At 50.4% G+C, this 24920-nt stretch overlaps 3 protein-coding genes across 9 annotated transcripts in view; 1 reads left to right on the forward strand and 2 right to left on the reverse strand.

Annotated features, from left to right (window-relative positions):
• The window catches only part of TTC21A (tetratricopeptide repeat domain 21A), a 37426-nt gene extending 30481 nt beyond the window's left edge, over nt 1-6945 (reverse strand). For all 5 annotated transcript variants that reach the window (XR_006731106.1, XR_006731105.1, XM_045536399.1 and 2 more), the window contains exons 1-6: nt 6758-6945; nt 5355-5484; nt 4447-4557; nt 3570-3760; nt 2294-2416; nt 137-294 (exon numbers count right to left, since the gene is read on the reverse strand). Coding sequence is in view for 3 of the 5 variants with exons in the window: in XM_045536399.1 (XP_045392355.1) it covers nt 137-294; nt 2294-2416; nt 3570-3760; nt 4447-4557; nt 5355-5484; nt 6758-6784 (740 nt within the window). In the remaining 2 variants the exon portion in view is untranslated. The remainder of the gene's footprint in view (nt 1-136; nt 295-2293; nt 2417-3569; nt 3761-4446; nt 4558-5354; nt 5485-6757) is intronic.
• Nucleotides 6946-6990: 45 nt separating this feature from the next.
• On the forward strand, nt 6991-18324 carry GORASP1 (golgi reassembly stacking protein 1). 2 transcript variants are annotated; one of them, XM_045536462.1, is made up of 9 exons: nt 6991-7143; nt 11332-11412; nt 11984-12187; nt 13705-13791; nt 13936-14066; nt 14276-14489; nt 15284-15434; nt 15885-16037; nt 16283-18324. In XM_045536462.1, the coding sequence occupies exons 1-9, from the start codon at nt 7081-7083 to the stop codon at nt 16534-16536; spliced, it is 1338 nt and encodes a 445-aa protein (XP_045392418.1). In that variant the 5' UTR covers nt 6991-7080; the 3' UTR covers nt 16537-18324. The 2 variants fall into 2 exon arrangements, with proteins under 2 accessions (XP_045392418.1, XP_045392426.1); XM_045536470.1 differs by lacking the exon at nt 6991-7143 and adding an exon at nt 9870-11143.
• Nucleotides 18323-24920, reverse strand: part of WDR48 (WD repeat domain 48) — a 46439-nt gene continuing 39841 nt past the window's right edge. For both annotated transcript variants that reach the window (XM_045536413.1, XM_045536421.1), the window contains 3 exons: nt 22970-23046; nt 20998-21190; nt 18323-20344 (listed from right to left, as the gene is read on the reverse strand). In XM_045536413.1, the coding sequence (XP_045392369.1) occupies nt 20249-20344; nt 20998-21190; nt 22970-23046 (366 nt within the window). In that variant the 3' untranslated portion in view covers nt 18323-20248. The remainder of the gene's footprint in view (nt 20345-20997; nt 21191-22969; nt 23047-24920) is intronic.

Here is a 24920-nt window from a genome sequence, read left to right on the forward strand (position 1 = left end):
TGTTCATAACTCCTCTATTGGCGATATTTACCTTTATGTCTTTTTCCCTGCCTCCCCATCTTGTAAGATGGTAGTTTAGGCATTGGCACCCTTGGCTTGGAAAGGGAGGAAGCAGGACATTTGTACCGTGGCTCACCTGTGTCCCATTTCTACCGTCTGCTCCCAGTCCTGCCGAGCCAAGAACAGCCGCATCTTCAGGACCAAGGCTGGCAGGAAGCTCTCTGAGGCCACCGTGATCTGGGTAACCACTTCCAGGGCCTCTGAGTAGTTCTGCTGCATCATGAAGTACGTTGCCTGTCGGGAGCCAGAGAGAAGAGCCCCCATCAGCGCCCATGAAGGGGGCGGGGTGTCAGTGTCTCTACAAGATAGGATCAGACCTGCCACATGGGCACTGTGGGTCCTCTCGGCTGGGCCAGGGAGTCCTCAGGCCAAGAGAAGCAGCCCCTCACAGATCCTGGAGGAAGGAGTCCTCACTCAGAGTGGCAAATCAAGGTTGATGACAGTCTTGGGCTCTTAGGCAGGGCAGGGGCTTCAGGGAGATAGCTGAGCCCTGAGTTTGGGAAACTCAGTAGGTCTGGGATATAGCAAGGTCATGTGAGGGACACCCCTAGGGGATGAGCTGGGGTAACTGGGCATTTTCCAATACCACAAATTGCTCATTCATTTCCCATTCACTTTCCTGAATTTCATCACTGAAACTGCTCACTGAAACCCAGTTTAGCAACTGTGCGTCAGTTAGGATTTGTGGGCAACTCCTGCTACAGAAGACTGTGGAGTTTTTTTTTTTTCTTTTTTCCTGTTAAGGCCTATTAGGCTGGGGTCACGGCTTCTGCAGGCCAGCGGCAGGTCACCAGGTTCTCCTGGGAGAGCTATGACACAGGTGCCCTGAGGGCCAGAGCACAATGCTTCCAAAAGACTTGAAATTGAACTCTGAAAGGATGGCTTATATCAGACCTACAGTAACCCTCTATTAAGAGACTTCTCATTGAAAACAAGAGGATTATTCTAAATAATGAAGATTTATGTATAAATGGTTCAATGTTCAATGCATCACTCTTTTAAAGTGTACAACTGGAAACAATTCCAGTATCTAAATAACAAGGATTGGGTTGGTAAATTACATTATGCCCACACAAGAGTGATTGGCTTTATGTAGATGCCCAAACTGACATTTGCTTATGACAATATATTGCACAAAGAAAAAGAAATTAAATGACAATATGCCCTGGGATTAAAACTGTATTACAAAACAACTCTATCTCCCACCCTCTAGTGACTGCTATGTGTGAGCCCCCTTCAGGCCCAGGAGTTGGCAGCTGATGACGCTCAGTGCTGTCTCCCTCCTGAGATCACCCATGGTTGAAGGGAGCTGCTTCATACCAGGTCACACCCCTGCCTGGAGCAGCCCACATCCAGGAGCTTGTCACTGAGGGGCACTCACTGTAGGGCAATCCCAGCCCCCGCGTTCCCCATGGAGTTGGCTGAGACCTTTGCTATGACTGTTCACAGTCCACCTTCTCTCCCCACAGGTGCTAGCCCCCAAGGTGCTCCCTGATAAGTCTCCTCACAATAACCTCCATTGCTGCTGCTGCTGCCCAGAAAACCAGCTGAACCCAAGCATGGCAAAAAGGCTGGAAGACACTGCCCTCAAATGTTAACATGAGTTGTTGTAGAGTGGTAAGACTAAGGCTGTCATTTTAATGCATCTTTTGACTTTTTTTGACGTCTGTTTTTTAATGAGTAGGTATTCATATTTATAAGAAAAACATACACAAACAGAAGAGAATGAGAAAATGATTTTTCTCTCAAAGATTAATTCAATGAGGGTCACAAAAGAAAAAGAAACTTAAGATCAGAAAATACAAAACATATAAAATATGCATTCCTTTTCTTATGGCCAACTGAGTGAATTTAACAGGTGAGAAGAGGTGAAACGGGAGGGAGGGAGGGAGGGAGGAAGGAAGGAAGGGAGGAAGGAAAGGAAAGGAGCAGTGAGTAAAACCAAGAAAGAGGCAAAGAGAGAAAGCCTGAGACAGCCAAGGCAGGACAGACACTGAGAAGGCAGCCCTGAGCCGTGCTCCCCATGCAGAACGAGACAGGAGTGTGAGAAGTAAAGTGGGCCCTCGGCCGCTGTGTGACCTGGGCTGGTTGGTGGCCCCCTCTGGGCCTCTGTTCTTCATCTACCAGATGAGGCACCTGGAGACTGAGGGTCTGGCCTGAGGTCACCTGGTAGGTGTCTCCCTCCAGTGGCCCAGCCAGGGATGCTCCCATCTCTCCCCTTCCCACTGCTCACCTTTCCCATCAGCCCCAGCACATCTTTGGTGTCCTGAATGCCTTGTTCTAGGTACCTGATGGCTTTCTTCACAATGTGGGGCTTGTCTGAGGTGAGGTCCATCCAGCCTCGGAGTATAAGGGTCTGGGAAGAGAACAAGATGAAAGATGAAGTCCTTGGTCCTGCACAGCCTCAACTTAGCCTGCTCATGACCCACCCTTTGCCACCCTGCACCCTGAGGCCCTGCTCGGCACAACCACATGCAGATCCCAGGGGATCCCTGCTCTCTCTCGTGGCCAGGTTTCCCACTGCTCCTTTGCCTGGAGTGACCTGTCCAGCACCCCTCCCCCCCCCAACCCAGTCCCTTCAGCTGCTGACCTACTACTGGTCTTCACAACCCAGCCTAGGCGGCCCCTTAGGAGGCTCTGCACTATTGTTCCTGCCTGTTTTACTCTGGGGTCAGGAGCCAGCACAGGGCCCGGGCAGGGCCATTCATGACCTCTCCTCTCCATAGGCCAACATGGGGCCTGGTCCTGCCTGCGAAGCCTGGGAAGGCCCTCTGAGTGGGTGAGCAGAAGCCCTTCCACCCAGCCCGTCCTGGCAGGTGGGGAGGGCTAGGCCTGGGAGTAGCACTGAAGGGGCACTTGGAAGACCCCTGCCCTGAAGCTTCCCTCGGTGGCCCAGACCAGCGTTTCTCTTTTTCTACTATTGCTCTCTGAAGGAGCCTTTTTTGATATTTTCTTCTAACCAATTTCTCTCCCTCTAAGAAATTTTAATACCCTAGATATGCCATATCTGTGTATTGTGTAATGTACGTATATCTATGTTTTATACATAAAGAGTAAGATTTTTTTATCCCCTCCCCCAAGAACCAATTTTTATGGCCTTGAAAATTGATACCAGCCCTGCCAGCCCAGGCCCATGACCTAAACCACCACTCATTCCAGCAGATCACTCCAGGGAGGGAGTGGCCCAGTGGGGCAGCTCAGCTGGATTTTCAAAAGAGTTAGGAAATCTGGACTTCTTAGGTAAAAATCTTCTGATTTCTAAATGTCAGCAACTAATTAAAGGCTTTAAAAAATAGTGCAGGCCACAGAAAACCTATCTAGGGATCGGACGCTGGACAAATGCCAACGTGTAACCTCCACTAAGCCCTGAGACAATGTGGGTGGGGCACGTGTGAGACCCAGGCTTGCCGGTGCCTGGGTGCGGCCCTCCCCCAGTTTCAGGGCACTTTGTGAGCATAATGGGCTACCCTGCTCTGATGTTGTGGGACACTACTTTCTTCAGCTGTTACCCTCGTGATGCTTGTGGTGGATACTTCTCTGGAGCCACAGGAGACCTTCAATATGCGGTCAGTGTACTCTCTGGCCTTGTCATGGCGGCCTACGAGCCAGAGGAAGAGGCTGGCATAGTACAGGGCAGTATCACTGGCTGTCCTGCGTAATTCCTTCAGGCTGCATTCTAGCTCCTGAATGGCTTCTCGGTCTGTAAGTCCAAGAGTAGGAGAGGAAGAGTTAGGATGCCCCTGGTTCTGCAGGGGCATCGAGGACCCAGGGAACCACCTCTAGACACTGTGGGTCTCTCTCAACACATGTAGCTGACTGCATGCCGCAGGACCTGAAGACCAGCAGTCCTCATCCCTGAGATGCCAAGATGCCATGGGGCTGCCCAGGCCTGGAATCAAGTTTGTTGTCTGAGATTTATCTTTTCTTCTCTGTGCCCAGCAGTGTGCTGAGCAGATAGACCATAACTGAATTCTTCGCCTCAGGCCCATAACTCAAGCTGGGTGGGGAAATAGCAGTTTATAGTCTTTCTTGGAACCTCTTCCCGACACTCTGGAGAGGTGGAGATTAGGAGTAGAATTATCTACATTGGCTTGATTTTTCTGACAAGGTCTTGGCAAAGAAAAGAAGAGTGTCTTCCCAACTCTTGGGATCTGGAGGGAGGACTCCTCCTACTGTCATGCTCTCCGTCTGCTCCCACTCAACTGGGCACAGTCATGGGGCTTTCTCTGAGGCCTCAAGGGGAGGGGAGCAGCAGCCACTCCTTGCTGGCCACCAGCATCTGCACAGTCACCAGTGCACACATCTCCTTTGGCAGCCCTTGAGTCTCTGGAGTGGGGCTTTCTTTCTCCTGTGGGGCCAGATCTGGCTGAGCATGGCTGTACTCACCAATGGTTTCACAGCATCTGTGAGCATAAATGAGGGCTATGGTGGAGCACAAGGACACGTCTGGGTGATTCTGGATGCTCTCCAGGTCGCTGATGGCATCCTGGATGTGCTCTGCAAATAGAGTCCACATGTTTATATTCTCAGGCTCCAGTCCCAGATGCCAGGAGATTCTGTAGCAGACACATGCAGTCCCTATCATTGCTGACCCATGGCTTGGCACTACCTGGCTTTACCCAGAATCAGAAAACTAACTGGTTTGAAAGGTGCCCAATGACCCGAGTTCTCCGAAGACTGAAGCTCCCTGAAAGGGTTGCTGCTACCATGGCCCAGGTTGCCAGGGGCTGGAGGTCTTATAGCTGAGAAGTGTACCTATGAGTACTTGCAGGATACTTGTGAGGCTAGAATTATCGGCTGGGTCAGTTCTGAAGAAGGAACTTAGGCAGGGCATTCCCAGCTAGCGTTCAAGAGCCACTGATTCCATCTGTCCCTCTACGTCCCCTAACATTGGCCATGGGCAGCTCAGCCAGCCCTCATCCCAGGACTGCCTTCTGCATGTTGGCAAGTCTGTACGTGCATGGGCCCCACTCCTCTCCCTGTACATGTACCATACCTGTCTGTACCCACACCTACCACTTCCTCTTCCTTTTCTTGTACTACCAGCTCTCAGCTCCCAAGCCTGGAATTAGTTCAACAGTCATGCAGCCATCTCTCCAACCACTCACTTTACAGATAGGGAAACTGAGGCAGCAGAGCAGGGATTGTGAGCACTCTGAGGTCTCAAAAGTCAACTAGATAGGGATTACATAGGCTTCTGTGGATTGATGTGGGAATCCGGCCACTGGGTATAAGACTGTTTCCATGGGAACATAACTCCTGGGGTCAGAAGACCAACGCTGACAAGTACTTACCTTCTGAGAGGACTCCATAGGCTTTAAAGAACTGCAACACAGGGTCATTGCTGAATTTCTCCAAGCCCACAGCCACAGCCTGCTGCATGTGATGGAAGTACTTTTCCTGGCCATAGTAAATGATCCTAGCCTACATGGAGGAAGACACAGTTGCAGTAGCCCCTGTCCTTTCTCTCTCTCTGTTCTGTCCCAGATGGGATGAGACCTGCTCCCTTCCCTACCCCCTTCTCCTCCTCAGTTATGCAAAGGGAAGAGAAAGAGGGAACATTCAGGCCCGTCCTGTCTTTTAGCAGCCCTGGAAACCACTCCATGCAGTTCCCTGGAAAGGAGTTTGGAGGTGTTTGTTTGGGAATTATCAACAGAATCTTGTTCAAATGTGATAGGGAATTCAACTCAGGCTTTGTGTTATGAATGGAATAAAGGGAAAGAGTGAAGACCAATAATAAGAAAAATTATACCAATAGTTGTACTTAAAAGTTATCGTGGGCTAACCACCTATTGAGAACTGTTATCCAGGGCTTTACATACATTATCTTGTGCATGATCCTCTCTACATCTTTCACACTTAAGGAAGCTGAAGCGCATGGAGACTATAGCTTGACAAAGGTCATGCAGTCATAGGGGCTGAGATTTTAAAGCTAAATCTCACTTCCCCTAAAGTTTGTGGGTGTTGGGTTGGGAGCAGATGTGGTTGGATTGTAAGCAGCCTTGTGGGCCATTTGAAAGAGCCCAGACATCATCCTAAGCTTAGGGAATAGGAAGCAGTTGGAATGGTTTCAAACAGAGGGATGTGTTCAGACATATGTTTTTGCAAAAACCACTCTGGCTGCTGTGTGTGTGCAGTGGTGGTGGTGAAGAATGCTGAAGCAGGGAAACCAGATGAGAGGGAGGCTGTTGCAGGTGCCCAGGGAAGAGATGGTGGTGGTCCTGGGCTAGGAGAGAAAAAGAAGTGGATGAACCCAGAAGACATTTAGAAGCTGACATTTCTTGCTAGATAGGATTATAAGATGGGTATGGGAAAGAGGTACGAATGGAGCCTGGGAGCTCAAATGGGGGTGCCATCTACTGAGGTGGGGGATGCGGAAGAGGAGCAGGCGGGGCGGGGGGGGGATGGAAGGGGAAGGGATGATGACAAGATGATGGAGATGGTTGAGTTGGTTTGGGGATGCTCAGCGGACAGGACTGGGTGGGAGATGCTAATTTGGGGCTCAGGGTGCACAGAGGGTACAGAAGGCGATGCACTTGCCAGGGAGAGTGCGGCAAGAAAGGGCAGGACCCCCTGAGACTGCTGGGGACAGCGAAGGGCGGTCACAGAGGTGGCAGGAGAGCAGCACGGTGCGGGGTCTCTGGGCCAGGGGCGGGGTGTTCCGCGGGGAGCGGCCGGGCGGCTCCCGTCCACGCACCATGAGGCAGGCGTCATTGCTGCCCATGTCGGGCTGCTGGCGGCTCCGAGTCCGGGTCTGCTGGGCCGAGCGAAGCCGGATTCCGGAGTCAGGGTCCTAGGCACGCCTCTCGCGGCCGAAAGGCTGAGGCGCGGGCGTCCTTGGAAACCGCGCTGCCGGCCGGTTGCTAGGGCGTCAGCGTGTGGAGCGGGAGTAGCTCGCTCCGCACGTGACGAGGCGAAGGCAATCGAGCGCCGAGAGAGCCGGTGGGCGCTGGAACGCCGGGTCGGCCTGCCGCGTCCGCTCAGCTGTACCGGCCGCGGGCGCCGAGCGGGGCCGCTGTCATGGGCCTGGGCAACAGCGCCGAGGGGACCGTGGGCGGGACCGAGGGCTACCACCTATTCCAAGTGAGTTGCCCCCACGGCGCCGGTGGCGTTTGCTGGGCGCCTGTAGCGCCGCGCCCGGAGGTCCGGTCGCCGGCCGGTTGGCGACTGCGGCGGGGCCCCGGCAAAGCGCTGTCACCCGGGTGGCGGGCGGTGCACCCTGCCTAGTGAGAACCGCCTCGGGAGGCGGCCTCGCGGGACTCCGGGCCCCCGGCCCGTCTGCGGCGCGGTCGGGCCCTGCGGCCGTCCCGAGTGCTAGCTGTGCGGGAAGCGGGAGCGTTTCCTGGCCTGGCCCCGAACGGCACTCTTCTTCCCCGTTGGAGAACGCACCAGTTCTAGCCGGGACGCCCTTGGCACGCGTTCGTGCCCGCCGGCTGTGTGCCGCGCTCCGTGCCGGGCCTGGGGAGAGTCGCAGCGCCGAGGACCGGGCGGTCCCCGCCTCGGGTCGTCAGTCCCTGGGGTCGGCGTGGCCAGGCGGACGCCAGCTGCCGGGGAGCCGGTCGGCAAGCCTGCCGCCCGTCGTGGGCTCGGAAGGGCTTCAGGGGGACAGTCGGGGACCGGAAGGCCAGGCGAGCGCGGCAGAAGCCTCGGGGAGAGCGTTTGCAGCTGGGGAGGGTCCCCAGGGTGAAACACTGCGGAGAGGGCCGGCCAGGAGGGGGCGGAGGATGGCCTTTAGATGCCACTATCGGGAGGTCTGGACGAGCTGTGAAGGTGACAAGAGGAACCCGCAGCCAGATGGAGATTGGGGGTGGAGATCTGTGCCAGCGCTGGAGGTGCGGGGCACTGCAGTGAGGGTGAAAGGGGCCGGAGGGTCTCTGACCCCTGAGTGCAGCGGGGAAGAAGGACGCCCCCCACCCTTCCCTTGTGAAAAGCAAATAGACGCAGAAATGGGTGTAGACAGGCAGATTTGTTGGTTTGGTGCCTGTTGATGGTCTCTGCGTGGAAGGAAGGGTTTGTTACCGGCTACCACATGGGAGGGCTAAATAAGGAGTTTTCTAATACAAAAGCCAGGCTGGCTCTGAGGATCCAGAGCTGACAGGGCTTGTGCTTGGTAATGGGCTTTCTCACGGTGAGGCACCGGTAAGAAAATGTGGACACTGGAGTGCATCCAGCCAGGAGTGTCTTCCAACAGGTTTGCTGGAAGGCAGAATACGGGATATTGGCAAGATGGGGTGGTGAGGTGATAGTGGGAGTGAAGACAGGAGGGGCCTGATGGGGAGGGACAGATTGGAGATAGGACAACGGATCAGAGGTCGTCATTCACAAAAACAGATATTTTTGAGTATTCTGGCAGGCAGAGTTCTAGGCACCAGAGGTAAAATAGTGAACAGAACAGACGTCCCTGTTCTCATGGAGCTTACATTTGGATGCTGGTAGGGAGAGCAGAGAAACCATAAAGAAATATATAGTAGGTGGTAATAACTGCTATCAAGAAAAATAAAGCCAGTTAATGGGATAAGAGTGATGAGTGGGGGAGGTTGAGGCAGGAGGATTGCTTGAACCAAGGAATTTGAGGCTACAGTGAGCTACGATTGCACCACTATACTCCAGCCCAGACAACAGAACGAGACCTGTCTCTAAAGAAAAAAATGGGTGTATTTTGGATAGAGTAGTCAGGAATGGCCTCTGCTCAAGTAGCATTTGAACAGATGCTTCTGAAGGAAGAGTGGACAGTACAGATATTTAGGGAAATACTATTCCAGATAGAAGGACCAGCAAGTGCAGAGGCCATAAGGTGGGTTGTACTTGTGTTTGAGGAAATGCCAGGAGGTGAGGCTGGTGTGCTTGGGTGATGTGGTGGGTATAAGGAGGAGATTAGCAGAGGATGAGACCAGACTGCATGGAACCTTGCATATTGTCATAAAGATTTAGGATTTTATCCTGAGATGTGGACCCATTGGAAAGTTTTAACTGTAGGAGTGAAATGACCTACTTATATTAAAAAAAAGAAGAACAACTGTCCTGCATTCTATAAATATTGGCCTTCCCATTGTGTGCCTCACATGTTGGAGAAGTCCCTGCCCTCAGGAAACTTAGAGGATTCACCTGGAAACTGCTATTACAGAGCAGTGGTTGGGGGAGGGCTCTGGGTTAGATTTCCAGGGGTCAGATTATTGAATTACTGAGTACTTGTTTTCATCTGTAATTTGGAGTTAGAAACGGTTAAATGATGGACAAAACAGGGAAGGTGGTGCCCTCCCCTGGCACCCAGTCAACCAACCCTTAGAAAATGTAAGCCACTATCATTGTGAATTCCATTAGGTTCCCTGATGGGGAAAATGCGGTGGAAGTTTTATGAAAGGCAGCACTTTGTGGGAGGAGCAGGGTGGAGCTGGGAGCTGGTAGTTTTGTAGGAGTGAGGTGCAGTAGCAGCATCTTAGATTTTTTCCACTACGGAGCCATGGTGAGTAAGGATGAGGCTCTAGTGAGGGAAGGGGAGTGTAGCTGGGCTGAGGACAAGGCCACAGGAGAGGATAGGCAGACTGGATGGACTAGGGGTGGGCCAGGCCTGGGGACGGGGCCTGTGGACCTCATTAATGGTAGAGGGTAGCTGACACACAATCAGAGGAGGGGAACAGGCAGGCAGTGGGAGCAGCGGCCTTACCTGAGGGATCAGAGATAGTGAGGGTCTTGCTCTGTTACCCCAGCTAGAGTGTAGTAGCACCACAGTAGCTCACAGCAATGTCAAACTCCTGGGCTCAAGCAATGCTCCTGCCTCAGCCGCCCGAGTAGCTGGGACTATAGGCAGGTGCCACCATGCCTGGCTATTTTATTTTTATTTTTATTTTTATAGAGATGAGGTCTCACTATGTTGCCCAAGCTTGTCCTATGGTTTTTAAAAGACCCCTGAAGAGACACAGGGCAGGGCCCAGAGCTCCCTTCCTTGCAACTGGGAGCAACTCACCCTCTGGGCCAGGCCAGTTAGGGCTGGGGTTGGTTGCTGGGCTCACTCCCATTGGAAGCCATGCAGCTTCTGGAGGTGACAAGCAAGGGCTTAATTGGTGACAGTGCCAGAAGGGAGTTCTAATTCCAGGGGCAAACTGGCCCTGATACAAAGGCTCAGCAGTTTGTTCTCAGCTGGTTCTCTGTGAGCTCTCCTTCAGCTTGGGGAATCTAAGGCTGGAGGGGCTGATGGTGGGTAGCAGGAGCCACAGGGCCTTCCCCCGAGGGAGCAGCAAGAACCCGAGACCACATGAGCCCTGTGCCCTCTTGGCTGGGGCCTGGCCTGACCAATGGGTCATCAAGTGCCCACAGCCAAAGGCCTGAGGGTGTGGGCCCACCTTCAGAGTCCAGGACCTTGGGACAAAGGCCATATTGTTTGAGCAAGGCTCTGTAAAATAGGGCCTTTGAGATGAATTTCTGCCACAGCCTGCAAGGGCTGATTGTTGTGCTTTTAGAGACAGCAGCGAGCTGGGGAGTTCGGGGAGGGACAGGGAGCATCCTGGGGCTGGGAATGCCTCCTGGAGAAGGTCTTCCGCATGGGCATGGAGGCGAGACTGAGGCTGGGGCTATAGCTGAGCCGCTGGAGAGGCTCCTCAGGCCACAGCCAGGCTGCAGGGATTGGTACTGCTTCCCCACCAGGCTCCCCAGCTCATGTGAGTCCTGCCCCTGGGGTCTGCTCTCCTGTGCCAGCATGGCTCAGTGGCTCTCATCACCTGCTAGACTGAGCCTGGGTCTGCCAACTCAGGGTCTGGGGTCCCCTGGGATCTGGCCACAGACTGCCCTTCCCACTCTTTCTGGGCACAGTCTTGGTTGCATCCTTCCTGGGGCCTGCCCGCTTCCACTGCAGTCGGGCCCTCCCTTTTTGTCCAGTCTACACCTTTCTGGTAAACCCTCTTGGCTTGCCAGCCAGCCCCAGCCCAGTGCTCTGGGGCAGCATTCCCACAGGCCTGTGTCGGCTTGTCTCCCTGCTGCCTCGGGTAGTCCCCAAGGCTGCCCTGGGCCGTGAGCCTCTCTAGAAGCATCTGTGCATCATGATCAGGAAAGAACCATTTTCCTAAGAAGAGGATTGGTGCCCAGGAAGGTAGGGAGAAAGGATGGATGGAGTGAACCTTGAGAATTCCCAGAATAGTTCATGCCAGACATTTGTCCTCACGGGGAACTGGGAGTGGTGATGGTTTCTAAATTGAGAGTGGGAGCGGGGGTGGGGACGGGGGCTTCTCAGACAGCCATCAGGTTGGTGCAGTGACTGTGGCCTCTGCTCTGGGACAGGTGCAGGAGAACTCACCGGCCCAGAAGGCGGGCCTGGAGGCCTACTTTGACTTCATCCTCACCATTGGGCATGCGAGGCTGGTGAGGCTCCCTACCTTGTCTCCGCTGTGCTTGTGTGTGTGTGTGTCTGTCTGTGTGTCTGTCCCTCTGCCCCACAGAGGCCCCAGCCTGCTCCTGCCTCCCTTCTAGGGGGAGGCCCAGCCCTGTCTCCCCTTCCTCCTAGGCTATACTCGGAGCCTTATTGGGACCCCACCTAGAGCTCCTGAGCCCTCTGGGATAGACTAGGCACAGATGGACTCTTGGAGGTGGCCACAAGACCTAAGGGGCCTGCCTCTTGGGACATGTGTGAGGGTTCTGCCCAAGGGAAGCACAGAGGGGCAGCACCGGAGTGCTGTGGACTGAGGAGGCTTTTTGCTTGCTTTGTCGTTTTCTGGCAGGCTGAGGGAGGAAGGTTTGGGTGCGGTGGGGGGTGGGTGGCAGTGGCTGCAGGCCCAAGCCTGGTCTGTGAACCTGGGCCTAGCTCCCACCCCAGCCCATCCCCACACCAGACTGCTGGCCACCAAGGCCATTGCCCCATCTCAGGCCCAGACTTGTACGAGGGTCCCAGCCCCGGCATGGGGGAGCCTCGGAGTCAGCCCCGTTGCCTCCACAGAATGAGGATAATGACACACTGATGGCGCTGCTGAAGGCCAATGTGGAGAAGCCTGTGAAGCTAGAGGTGTTCAGTACGAAGACCATGAGGGTGCGCGAGGTGGAGGTGGTGCCCAGCAACATGTGGGGCGGCCGGGGCCTGCTGGGTGCCAGTGTGCGCTTCTGCAGCTTCAGCAGGGCCCACGAGTACGTGTGGCACGTGCTGGTGAGTGGGGGGCCGCCCAGCGTGAGGGAGAAGGCGGGGCTAGCAAGGCTGGGGGGTGGGGGGCTTGCAGGAGGCGGGTGGGACCAGAGCCAGATGGCTAGAGAGGCCAACAGCCGGTGGGTTTACCAGAGGATTCTCTGAAGGCAGAGTCTGGTCCACCCCAGAGAAAGCAGCTCATTACTACCCGAACAGGGTGCCCTGCTTCTTGTTAGCCACGTGACTTTGGGCACTCTTACCCTCTATACCGAGGTTACTTAATTTGAAAGGCGGGAATGCCATCTACTGGAACGGTCGTGGTGCCGCCAGAATGCTGCTGCTGCTGCTAGTGTCTCTCCTCTGCCTTCTCTTTTTGTCTTCTCCCTCTCCCTCTCCACACACACACACACACACACAAACAAACTGGCATATCTGTCTGTGTCCCATGAGATTATAACTCTGTATTTTTACTGTGTCTTTTCCATGTTTAGATAGATTCCATTGTGTTGGAATTGCCTACAGTCACATGCTGCACAGGTTGGTGGCCTGGAGCAATGGGCCACACCGCACAGCCTAGGTGTGTAGTAGGCTGCACCATCTGGGTTTGTGTAAGGACACTCTAGGATATTCACACAATGATGAAATCGCCTGATGACACATTTCTCAGAATGTATCCCTGTCATTAAGCTATGTGACTCTCTATGTAGTGGTTTTTCTGATATACTGTTATATGATCAATAAATATCTTAATGAACCTCAGCGACTAAGCTGTCATAGATGTTAGAGTCTGTTCACAGACACACATGCACACCTGACTCCTGAATATATCGGTGGTGTCCAGGTTCTCAAATGTTCAGTCCTGTGGCTTAATGTAAGGAAGGTGCCTGAGCTAGAAGCTAGAAATTTGGTTTCTAGCCTCTTCTATTGCTCCCTCACTTCTTGGGGGAGCCCAGCCAAATTTCTCAATCTTTGCAGCCTGCCTCAAGTTGCCCATGAGTGAGATGGGACTGATGATGCAAACTCCTTTGCATTTCCCAGGGAGGCTGGGAGATTGGGAGTGGTAGAGCTTTCCAGGAGAGAGGGCAGTCTTTGCTTGTATCCAGTTTTCCTCACTTCCCTCACCTCCAACCCCTAGGGCTCTTCAGCCACATGCCTACAGCAGTAGCAGCAATGCAGTTGGGCATTTACTGTGGCCAAGGTGTGGTTTTCTTTTTTTGCATATATTTATTTAACCTTTTCAGCAACCCTATGAGTAGGTATGTATCTTACTGTTAATTGAGGGGAAACTGAGGCTGAGAGAAGTTCAGTAATTTGTTCAGTCACACAGCTAGCAGTTGGATTCCAAAGCCCATTGCTGAGCCGTGGCATGCTGCTGCCCTCTGCTGGGCATTCTGTAGACTGCAGGAGGGAGTCTGGGCTTGAGGCCCTGCTTGGGGACAGAGGACAAGTGTCCTCACTACCTGGAGAGGTGGCTCCCCCCCGCCCCCCCCCCCCCCCACCCCGTCATCACTAAGGCCGATAGTTTGTGATTCTTTCCCCAGAATGTGGAACCATGTTCACCTGCCGCCCTTGCCGGCCTGCAGCCCTACACAGACTATGTGATTGGTGCAGACCAGCTCCTCCAGGAGGTGAGGAACCCACGGCCCGCCCCTCCCCAGGCCCCCTGGATGAGGTGTGGAGAGATGGGTGCTGTCCACGAGAAGTGTCTCATTCTGTTGAGGTTTCCAGTCTGGTCCTGGGAGCACGCCTCAGGTGCTGTGTGTTTCTTATAGTCTGAAGACTTCTTTACGCTCATCGAGTCCCATGAAGGGAGGCCCTTGAAGCTGATGATTTATAACACTGAGACTGACTCCTGCCGGGAGGTGACTCTAACTCCCAATGCAGCCTGGGGTGGAGACGGCAGGTACTTCCTGGAGTTGGAGGGCTGCAGGGCCAGCGGGGTGAGGTCTGACCAGGGGGCATGTACCACACGGTCCCACGGAGATCCTGAGGTTGACCACTGGTCCAGAAGTGCCCTTTCCAGCCCTCTTACTGCTGGTAGCGGGTGGGGTGGTAAAGGTAGGGAGGGCTGTGGGGTAAGCCCCTGGACTGAATGTTTCTGGCCTTTGGCAGTCTGGGGTGTGGCATCGGCTACGGGTATCTACACCGGATCCCAACTCGGCCCCCCAGCTACCACAAGAAGCCGCCTACTGCACCACCACCGGGTGCCCCACCACCGGGTGCCCCGCCACCGGGTGCCCCGCCACCTGGTGCCCTGCCACCTGGACCCATCCCACTGGACTCTCCTGCCCTGGAGATATGTTCCAGGCAGAGTGAATACGTGGAGGTATGTGGGGAGCATTTGCCAACCAGGGGAGGAGGGGAGTTTCCTGTGGGCAGAGGGGCCTGCCAGCTGGGAAGGGAGAGGACTCCCTTGCGGAGCCATCAGCCACCCTCACCAGGGGCGTCTGTGGGTCCCTTGTGCTCTGGGAGGCCCATCTGCTTCTGGGACCCAGTGGGAGCAGATGGCCCTGCCTGGAACAGTGAAATTCACTGTCTAGAGGTGAGGGGGGAGACGAGGCAATAGTTGTCATCTCCGTTTCATGAGTGGGAAACAGGCTGAGATGGGCTTGTTCTGTGCTTCAGTGAGTCTGTGGTGAAGCTGGGCCTCCAGAGTCCCAGCTGAAGTCTGCAGGGAAGCACTGGCCTTGCCTTCGCGGCTGATGAGCGGGTCCTGAGAGCACCTTTGGGCACTGGGTTGGAGCCTGGGGTTTGTGCGGGGGCATCTGAGAATGCTCTCCAGGTACACCTGAATTCAAGGAAGGCCCTCTCTTCTGTGGGTCACTGATGGGGGCCCAGGCAGCAAAGGGAATGTGTGGGGGCCGGGTGAGCAGCTGGGGCTTCTCAGCACAGCAAGGAGAGTGCTCCTTCTGTGTCCACACTGCAGGGGAGGCCTGGCCAGGCCCCTCTGCCTGACTTCATGTTGCCTACAGAGGAAGGGTAGGTAACTAGGGCTGTTCCCTTCCTTCAGGCAGAGGTGCTCACAGGGCAAGGTTGGGCTGGTGGTTAGGTTGAACTGGGAATCCTTCACTTCAAGGCCCTGTCCTGATTGACCCCTCCCTGTTTCCTCCTCTCCCCTAGGCCCTATTGCAGGCCCCTGGCTCCTCCATGAAGGGCCCACTTCCTGGGCCTGGGAATCTCAGCCATGATGCTCCAGACCTTGGGGGACTTCCACGTTCCTTGGAGACTCCTCTTCACCCTCCACCTCCAGTGCAGCGAGTCATGGACCCAGGTATTGGGCGGGCCCTGGAGAGGAGTGGGCCCTGGGCTCAGGGCTGGGCTTTGGCAGCAGTGCCAAAACTTTCCCTGGGGCCTGCTGACTCCTCCTATCTCATATACAGCAAGATAGTTGCAGATCATCCAGTCCAGTGCAGGGATGGGGAGTCTGTAATCCAGAGACGAGAGGTGGCCTACTTCAGGTCACACAGCAAATTGGAAACAGCAGAGTCTAGGTCCACTGCTGCTGTGCTACTCCCTTGATACCAACCCCAGACCCCTTTCTTTCCTCAGAAACAGGCAATGGGCTCCTCTGGGGTTGGGTGAGAGGTATCACCAGGGCTGAGGAGAAGATAGTCTCACAGGCTGGGCCAGATGCCCCAGGAACAGGGAAGGGTGAGCCCAGGGTATTGGTTTTCCAGTGGTCAGGGTTTTGTGCTGGCAAAGAACTGTGCCCCTCCCCTAGGCTTCCTGGACGTGTCAGGTATTTCACTCTCGGACAGCAGCAATGCCAGCGTGTGGCCCAGCCTGCCCTCTTCCACAGTGCTGACTTCCACAGCTGTCTCAGCCTCAGGGCCAGAGGATGTCTGCTCTAGCAACAGTTCTCACGAGCGGGGCGGTGAGTGGCTAGCATCTCCTGAAGTCCTCTGGCAAGGACCCCAGGTTGCTGGGAAAGCTGCCATGAATTCCTCAGCTGGGTTAGAGGTTGACCATCTGGTTGAATCCAGCCACATCAAGGCATCTATACACTCCACCTCCCATCCTCCATTAGGCCTGCGGTGGCAGTGGGGGGTCTGTGGGGTTACGGACAGAACACGGCCCTGTGTTCTGCAGGCCTCCTCAGCATCACCTTCTGTGTTCCAGGTGAGACCACGTGGTCTGGGTCAGAGTTTGAGGTCTCCTTCCTGGACAGCCCAGGTGCCCAAGCCCAGCTGGATCACCTACCTCAGCTGACCCTTCCCGACAGTCTCACCTCTGCAGCCTCACCAGAAGACGGGCTATCTGCCGAGCTGCTTGAAGCCCAGGCTGAGGAGGAGCCAGCAAGCACAGAGAGCTCAGATTTCGGGGTGGAGGTTGAGGGGCTGGCCAAACAGGCCCAAGTCTCTACCCCAGAATAATACCCTGGGCTGTGACAGGGCTCTTAATGACATTTCATGAGGCCCAGATGTGGGCAGGCAGCCCAGCTCCTGCGTGATCCCATCCCTGTATGTTCAGCTTCCTAGGCAGCAGTTCCAGGTGACGTGCAGGGACTTCTGCTGGCAGGGGGCTTGTGTGTCTGCTCAGGCCCTACTTCTGGTTTCTGGGAGATGACCTCCCAGCATTTATCCTGACTGATTTCCTGGTTTGGGGGGTTTCAAAGAAGTCCTTCTGGGGGGATAGAGGGCTGGGAATAGCACCCCGGACTATGTTTTGTAGGAGATAGGGGAAGGGGAAGGATTCGCTGCTTAGGTGGGATATGAAGCCTTAGTGTATAGTCAAGAGGAGGTCATCTTATGGCCATGCCCCCTTGGGTCCAGTGCTTGTTCCTGCTCTGGTCACTGGTGCTACCCAGGAGGCAGCAGAGTCAGGTCATAATCTAGCATGTAGACGGGGTGAGGAAGGAAAAGGGTTGGTGTTGAGTGTTGGCCTGATTGCTTTGATCATTCCTGCATAGCTCAGCCAGCTCTGTCTGTACTGGAAGGGGCCCCCAAACACCCATCACTGACTCTGTCAAGTGCCCGCATCCCTATGCTACACTGCCAGTTGGCTCAGGTTAGCCAACATGCCAGTCATGGTTGGAGGAGAGAGGCAGTGTACTTGCCCACCTCTCCTGGAGGGAGGCGGGTTGGAAGTTCTAGGCCCTTTAGTAGCAGAGACCCACTTGTGCCAGAGACCATGATGCTTCTTCTTCCCCAGGGTCTACATGCCACAGAGCTAGTATCCGCAGTGGCGACACCTGCTAGCTCCCAAACTTAACACTACTATGTCTTCTAAATATACAAGGCATCCAAATAGCCCCAATAGTGAATTAAAGTTGCAAATTAAAGTTCACCATCCTAAGCAGACTCTCAAAGCCAACGGGGTCTCTTCACATACAGCCCCCAACCCAAGGAGAAATTAGGGGCATAGACAAGAGTGGGTAAGGGCCCTTCTGTTCTTTCCTATAGTATGGGAGGAAGCTGTTCTGCCCACCCCCAGGTGCCTTTGGAGGCTAAGGCTAGGGACTCAGTTCCTGTGGAGGAGGGATGGCCCCTTACCAGCTGCAGTCTCATACTGCTTTGACTGGATCCTCACCGTCCTATCCATGCTCCTTGCTAATAACTGTGAAAGCTGCCTCTGGCCTTGTCTTCTAGCCTCTTCCCAGTTTAAAGTCTCACCTTTGTAGCATGATTTGTAATGTTGGTGTATGTATAGGGAACTCACAAGCTCTGGCAGGTCTGCAGGACAAGGGCTGTCTGTTCCCGGGTGGGTGGGCACAGACCAACTATATGGAGAGGGCCCCAAATCAACAAACACTAAGTTTTAGGCACTGTGACTACATTTAAAGCAAACCCTTGTCAAGCCTACCAGAGCAGCCAATAAGTGTGCAGAACAGTGAGCCATTGTTGTGTCCTGGATTGTCTGGGAGCCCCGTGTCCAGTCTGCAGGAATGCAGGAAGTAGAACAGGATTGCCACAGGGCTGTTCTGGGGCCAGCTTCCCTTAACTCTAGCCTGGCAGTCGGACCCACAGTTGCCCTCACCTGAAGGTTCTGGCTCTTCCCTCCCTCATTTTTACTTTCCCCTCCCACTTAAACTGGGGGATAAAATGGGTAACAATCCTACTTTCCAGGGTGGACATGAAACCAGAGGTTTCTTACTTTTCTCTGTAATCTATAAAGGAAAATGACAAGTGAAAAAAAATAAATGTGTACTACACTTTGAAATATTTTAACTAAAGCCTTTATTCTATACAACTGTGAAATACAGATTTTTACTCTTTTGGCATTGCAGACTGTCAAATTTTCTGGAAATCATATTACTGGTTAGACTGGAGGGGGAAAAAAATGTACAATCATGCTGGGGGTCAGATCTATGACAGGAAGGGAGCGCAACCACCCAAGGCTCAGCACACAGGGCAAAATAACCCAGCAAAACCCATTTCTTCAGCTCAAAGGCCCCTCGTGCAAACACAACTGAGGGTTGGTAAATTTTTTTTTTTTTGCCATTAATTCACAACTATTGCTAAAAAATGTACACCAAAAGTGCACTGTTGTATCCAACAGATAGATAGAAAGGACTTTTAAAAAAAAGAAGCTGGTTGCTCTCTGAGGAAGGGATAATGACCATTTCAGCTCATTGGAAATGTGGCCATGTCTTTGTTCACTTCAAAGTGCAGGAGACAATGGCTTGTTCACGTTCCAAAGGAAGCTGGCCAGCAGTGAGGGAACCCTGTCTCTGCAGTTGTGCGGATCAGAATATCTCTTAAGTAAGGTATGGACCTGGGCCCATCAGCTGCCCCCAGCTGAACCTGTGAAGATATAGAAAAGAAAAAACCTTCCCCCACCCCCCTCCCCAGTCCCTGCTATTGTGGGGACAAGCCACACACAAGCTGGGGAGGCAACTGGACTGGAATAAACTGCCCTCTGAAGGCACTTGTGCTTCTGGCTTCGTACAGGAGGCTTGTCGTATGTAGTTTTATGGGGGTGGACCATTAATCTAGTCTGAATACAAATGACCTTGGGGAAATCCAAAGTATTTTCTGCCAAAAGTTGAAGTATGTATCCCCAATAAGTTATATTCTGTACAAGATCCAAATGATTCTATGAAAGCTTTAGACTGTTAGAAAGAACAGTGAAAAGAAGACCAGGATACAGGTACAACAAAAGCCTGCATATAAAACTTTGGAAAAACAAATATGTATACTTCTAGGTTATGAATATCAAATTAACTCACTATGATATCCCTTTACTCTGACACTATAAGTTTTTAAGTAACATTTGAATGAAATTAAAATTTCATCATGGTCTTAAGTTTTGATGATGTCATGCTGCTCACTAGAGCAAGACCCTGTGGTCTCAGCTGGCTTTGCCTATAAATAAAACTGGACACAGTGGAGGAAGGGGTGAAACAGCTGCACCTCCCTGGGGCTGCTGCACAGCCAGGGCGTTATGGGGGAGTGCAGCATCGCTAGGCACAGGCTGCGCAAACTCTGGCCCAGCAGTCCAAGCGCTATGATTCCAGCACCTGGAATTTCAACACATCTTCTTACAAGAACACATCTGAGATGCAATATTAAAAACAAGCCCAACATTAATCATTTATTATGAAACGGGCTGGTTCTCAAATTGTGCAACAGCAAATACCCATTAAAAATAACTATCTTAAATGGTGAAAACAATTTTTTTATGACAAACTTGGAAAAAGCCTTCATAGCTACTGCATGAATGGAATGTACTCTCTTAGAAAAGCTACAGAGTATGCAGGTTTGATGTCGAAACACAGTGACAGATGTGTCCTGACCAATGTGTCACTAACAAGTGCTAACAAAGATAAGGTCCTTTGAAACAAAAGGAGGAAGCAAAGTCTGCACTGGCCTGTTGTCAGTTCTCTGTACATCTCGCAAGACAGTGTCTGCTTGGGGCTCTTCTGCTCTTGCACTCTGCTCCTCTGGGGACAGCTTAATCTACACATGGAGACTGGTTTCTATATTACATCTCAATTAGTCACTTCAATTGAAAGATAATCTCAGTCCATACCAAGTCGGCCATTAGGAGTCTTGCTCCCGTTGGGGCTCAGTGGGCTTCCTAGGACTACTCTTGGGGCCATAGAGGAAGGTAGTAAATGAATACCCAGGAGCATTAGCCCACCCTTCACGTGGACTTCTGACGGTAATGCAGGGTGAGGTCACCACCACTCTTCCATATGAAGTGCTTCACTGTTCGAAGGTCCATATTTGGATCCAAAACCTGAATAGCGAAAAATAAAAAATTTCAGTCCCTAGTATCTAAAACTTAACTGTTAACTCAGGGACTTTCATCAGATGATCCAGCTTGTTCACTCCTTTCTCATGCCTGGTGGCCTGCTCTGGCTGTCTCAGCTTCCATGCATGCAGGCCTGAAACTGGGCACAGTGAGATGTGCATCTTTTGTGACTATGCCAGAAAAACCAAGCCCTCTTTCAACCATTCCTCTGAAGCCATGCCTTGAGCACAAAAATAGTGTTGCCATTTCTGCACCTACCTCCACTCCAAATCTTAAACTAACATGGCATATGCTGCTCTGCAAATCAGAAAGACTATGTGTCATTTTCTTGTCAGGAAAAAAAAAAAAAAGCTACCAGCACATCCACATTTGTCTATGTGTGTATTTAAATCTATGCATCCTTTTCCTGAAAACCTTCCTAGGGGTAAACAGGAGTGTTAGGGTGGACTGAAGAGCCACTCCGAAGGGGCTTCACAAATAGGTGGGTGAAAGACCCAGGACTCCTTAGAGCCTCTCTCTAAAAGCAGAAGCACCCTCAAAGGCAATAGATTTGGGAACTATAATCACACCATATTATGTCACTTTTTCTGAGCACCTGCACTGGAAAAAATGGGGATGTGGTCCTCAAGTCCACTTACCTGGTCCTGGCATAAAAGTTCAATTTTCTCCTCTGCCAATACAGCAATATCCTCTTCTTTTTCCTGTTCTCCTGATTTTTCATTATTAGAAGAGCTAGTTGTTTGAGATTCATTATCCAAGTTGATAATTTTCTCATAAACATGTTCCATAACTTTCCGGACTTGAAGCATGTCACTAGCAGAGAGTCTATCCCTGTAAAAAGCAACAGCATATTGTGACATCAGGGAAATCACTAGATATCTCTACCATATTATTTTTCTTTGGTGTTAACATTTCATAAAGATAAAACATACCACAGAAACAAACCAATAAATGTCAAGGCCTTCCAGGGGTGGGGAACCTGCAGCCTTAAGGCTACATGTGGCCTTCTAGATCCATAAGTGCAGCCTTTTGACTGAATCCAAATTTTACAGAACAAATCCTTTTATTAAAAGGAGTGGAAAAAGATGAAGCTTTTCTTGACTCCTTTGGTGCTTAAAAAAGAACAATCTTGAAATCAGAAGGCCACAGCTTCCCCACCTCTGGGAAGATTTTGTACAGTGTACTCCTAAGACACAGATTATATGCGACTAAATGAGATTAATTCATGTTCTTAAAACTTACATATACACATAGAATAGCAGCCTTGGGTTTTACTCCCTTGAATACTTTCCCAGAGCAAGGGCAAACTAATCCTGGACAGGAAGGCAGCCCCCAGTGCTTACGAGGGACGGATGCTCTTGGTGCTCAATTTTCCCTGGGCTCTCCTCTCCACTGTCATGCTTTCAACTAGCACCTGTGGGCAGATGATGCCCCATTCTAGACCTTGAGTCTCAACCTTCTGCTCTAGACCACAAACCCAACAGCTGGCTGGGTGTCTACAGCTGAACGTCCTATAGGCACCTCAAACTCTACATGTCCCAAACTAGACTCATTAACTCCCTCACCCCCCAAACCTACTTCTGTATCTCTGACAAAAGTCAATAATTGTTAAACCAAGAAGCTTAAAACTCTGAAAGCCATCATGAACTTCAGTCATTAAATTTAGTTGAAGTGATGTCTAGGACTCACTTTAAAATAATCCAGTGTGTATTTGTGTGGAGGGAGGTGGGTGAAAGAGTAGGTAGAAGTATAGATGAAGCAAACTGTTTAGCAAGGTGTTGATAATTATAGAAGCTGTCTGATGGGCCAACGGGAGCTCATTATCCTACTTTCTGTATAAATTTAGAAATCTCTGCAATAAAAAGATTTTAAAATTTCTTGTTGATTTTATTTGCTAGGATATACATACTGTTCACAGTTCAGCATGCCATCCCTACACTACTAAAATTCTTCTCTTGGGTCTCCCTGCCTTGAACCTCTGCCTGAGTCACATCCCACATTTGCTTAAAATCTCAAGTGTTTAGTCACTGCATGCTCTGTGGGCTTGGCATCCAAATCCAGCGTCAGTGAAACCTTTGCCTTTCTAATTACCTCCTAGTATCTCCCTGCTGCCCCTCCAGCCTATGCTGCAGTTACATGGGTCTTCATGCTATTTTCCAGTATCCTGTGTATGCTCTGACTTCCACATCCCCAGTCAGACTGTGTTCTGGACCTAGAATATCTATCTTTTGGAGCTGTCCCCATTCTTACATGTCCAGCTCAAATTTCATGTCCTTCAACAAGAAGCCTTCTAGAAGGCTACAGCCAAAAACTCATTTCTTTTTCCCACTCTCATTATTCTCTAAGTATCCATAAAAGCAGTTTTATACATAGGTTGTGTCCTAAACTGTTATGACAAGAGAAAAAACCACGTCTTATTTATTTTTGAACACCTGCAGTCTACCACAGTTGATACTTAGTAAAGGGTTTAATGTATAAACTTTTAATGTTATAAAACTCAGCCTTAGATCTAGCACTTGCCTCCTTTACTATAAAAGCAATCATAAGGAAAAAGAATTCTCTCCAGTAATTAATTAGATTAAGGCACCACATGACACTACATTTACTTACTTTTTTAAGGTTTTTGCTCCTGAAGATGCATGAGGTTGGAGGTAGAAAGGAATTTTGTTGAATTTGGGCATATTTTTCTGAAATATCAAAAGTTAAAAAGGTATAATAGTTTCTATTAGCTGACAAACTAAAATCATGTCAACAGGAAAATATGATTTACAAGTAATAATTATTTTACAATTAAAAGTAACTTTCTATGATGTTTATAGTAAGCAATCAAATTATCTAAGTCAACCTCTGAAAAAAATTTATCAGAAAAGTATAACATCTGGTTTTGTAATAAAAGATATGTAAAGACAAATTATATGTAGTATTAGTGGCAATAACAAATTATAGCATGGCTCTTCTTCAATAACATTACAAGGTATTAAAGGGAAACAAACTTTAATTTTTCAAGCCATAAAAACCAAAATATCAGTATTCTGCATTAAAATGTTGGGGCTAACACCTAAAGGCCCAAAGAAAAACTTGGGTGTCTTGAGAGAAACCCACAACATTCACTTTTGAGCAAAGCCACAGACTCTACGCTGGTGAGGCCCATTATCCAACTGAAAAGGCCAATCAGGTCCTCCCATTTTCTTTCCCTCTGACATCAGAATGAGGTCTGAGGTTTTAAGAAAGAGTGGAAACGTCAGCCAAGAACCTAGATGTCTCCCATGAGGTAAACCACATACTTAGATGAAGGAGAAAATTATCTGGTCATCTTTTCTCAGGGTATTAATCCCCTTCGAGCTTCCATGTCAAATCCTATCTGGATGTTTCCTCTCAGCAACAGGCCACAGGTCTAAGGTCAGCAATGCACCCCAGGTGAGTTTCACACTCAAAGGAAGTAGTGGTTTATGGGTAGCTCGGACATAGAGAAGACCACAGAATACCCATCAGGTGTTACACTGGCTTTAAGTTCTTGGAGGTATGTCTGGGATAGAAAATATATTTTCTAAAGGTTCTAGAGATTAAATTCCTTTTCATACGGCTTTAGGAATATATAAAATAAGCCAAGAGTACATAACAAGAGTCTAGAAAGAGATTCAGGTATACATTTAGTACATGATACAGATAGCATTTTAAATTAGCAGAAAAAGGATAGATTAGTTAATAAATTGTGCTGGCACACTGGCTATCTCTTTGGGAAAAGTTTGAATTCCTATCTCACACCAAGCAGAAGAATGAATTCTAGTAGGTTAAAGATCTAGACATAAAAAATTATCATAAAGGTACTAGAAGAGAATATAGGAGAACATTTTTGTTACTTTAGAGTGGGAAATACCTAAACAAGACATCAAACTCAGAGTCACAAAGAATGAATTTGATTAATTAAACTTTTGATTATATAATTAAAACTTTTCACCTGGCAAAAGACACTATAAACAAAGTAAAAATTTAAATGAGAGACACAGATAATAGTCAAAGGGTTAATATTCAATATAAAGAACTCTTATATATCAATAAGAAAGACAAGTGACCCAATAGAAAAATGGGTAAAGAATACGAACAGGCAATTCACAGAAGAAATACAAATGGCCAATATGAAAAGATGATTAACCTCACCATGAAATTTTAAAAAATCCATATTAAAACAATGAGATAACATTTGGTTATCTTTTAGCAAAGATTAAAAGTATCCAGCATTGGTGCAGATGTGGGGGAATGGGCACTCATACACTGATGGTGAGAGTGTAAACTGGTATAGCCTTCGTGGAGGGCAATTTGGCAATATCTACCAAAATTTAAAATGTGCATACCCTTTGATCCAGCAATTCCACTTCTAGGAATTTATCCTAAAAAGTACACAAAAATATATGTACAAGGATGTTCACTGAAGCACTGTTTGTAATAGAAAACATTGGAAACAACCTAAATGTCCATTAATAGAGGACTGATTAAATAAATTATGGTACCATTTATAACATGGAATATTATGCAGCCATTAAAAAGGAATGGTCCATATGTA

The sequence above is a fragment of the Lemur catta genome, chromosome 1 (genome assembly GCF_020740605.2).
Source record: "Lemur catta isolate mLemCat1 chromosome 1, mLemCat1.pri, whole genome shotgun sequence".
Lineage (NCBI taxonomy): Eukaryota > Metazoa > Chordata > Mammalia > Primates > Lemuridae > Lemur > Lemur catta.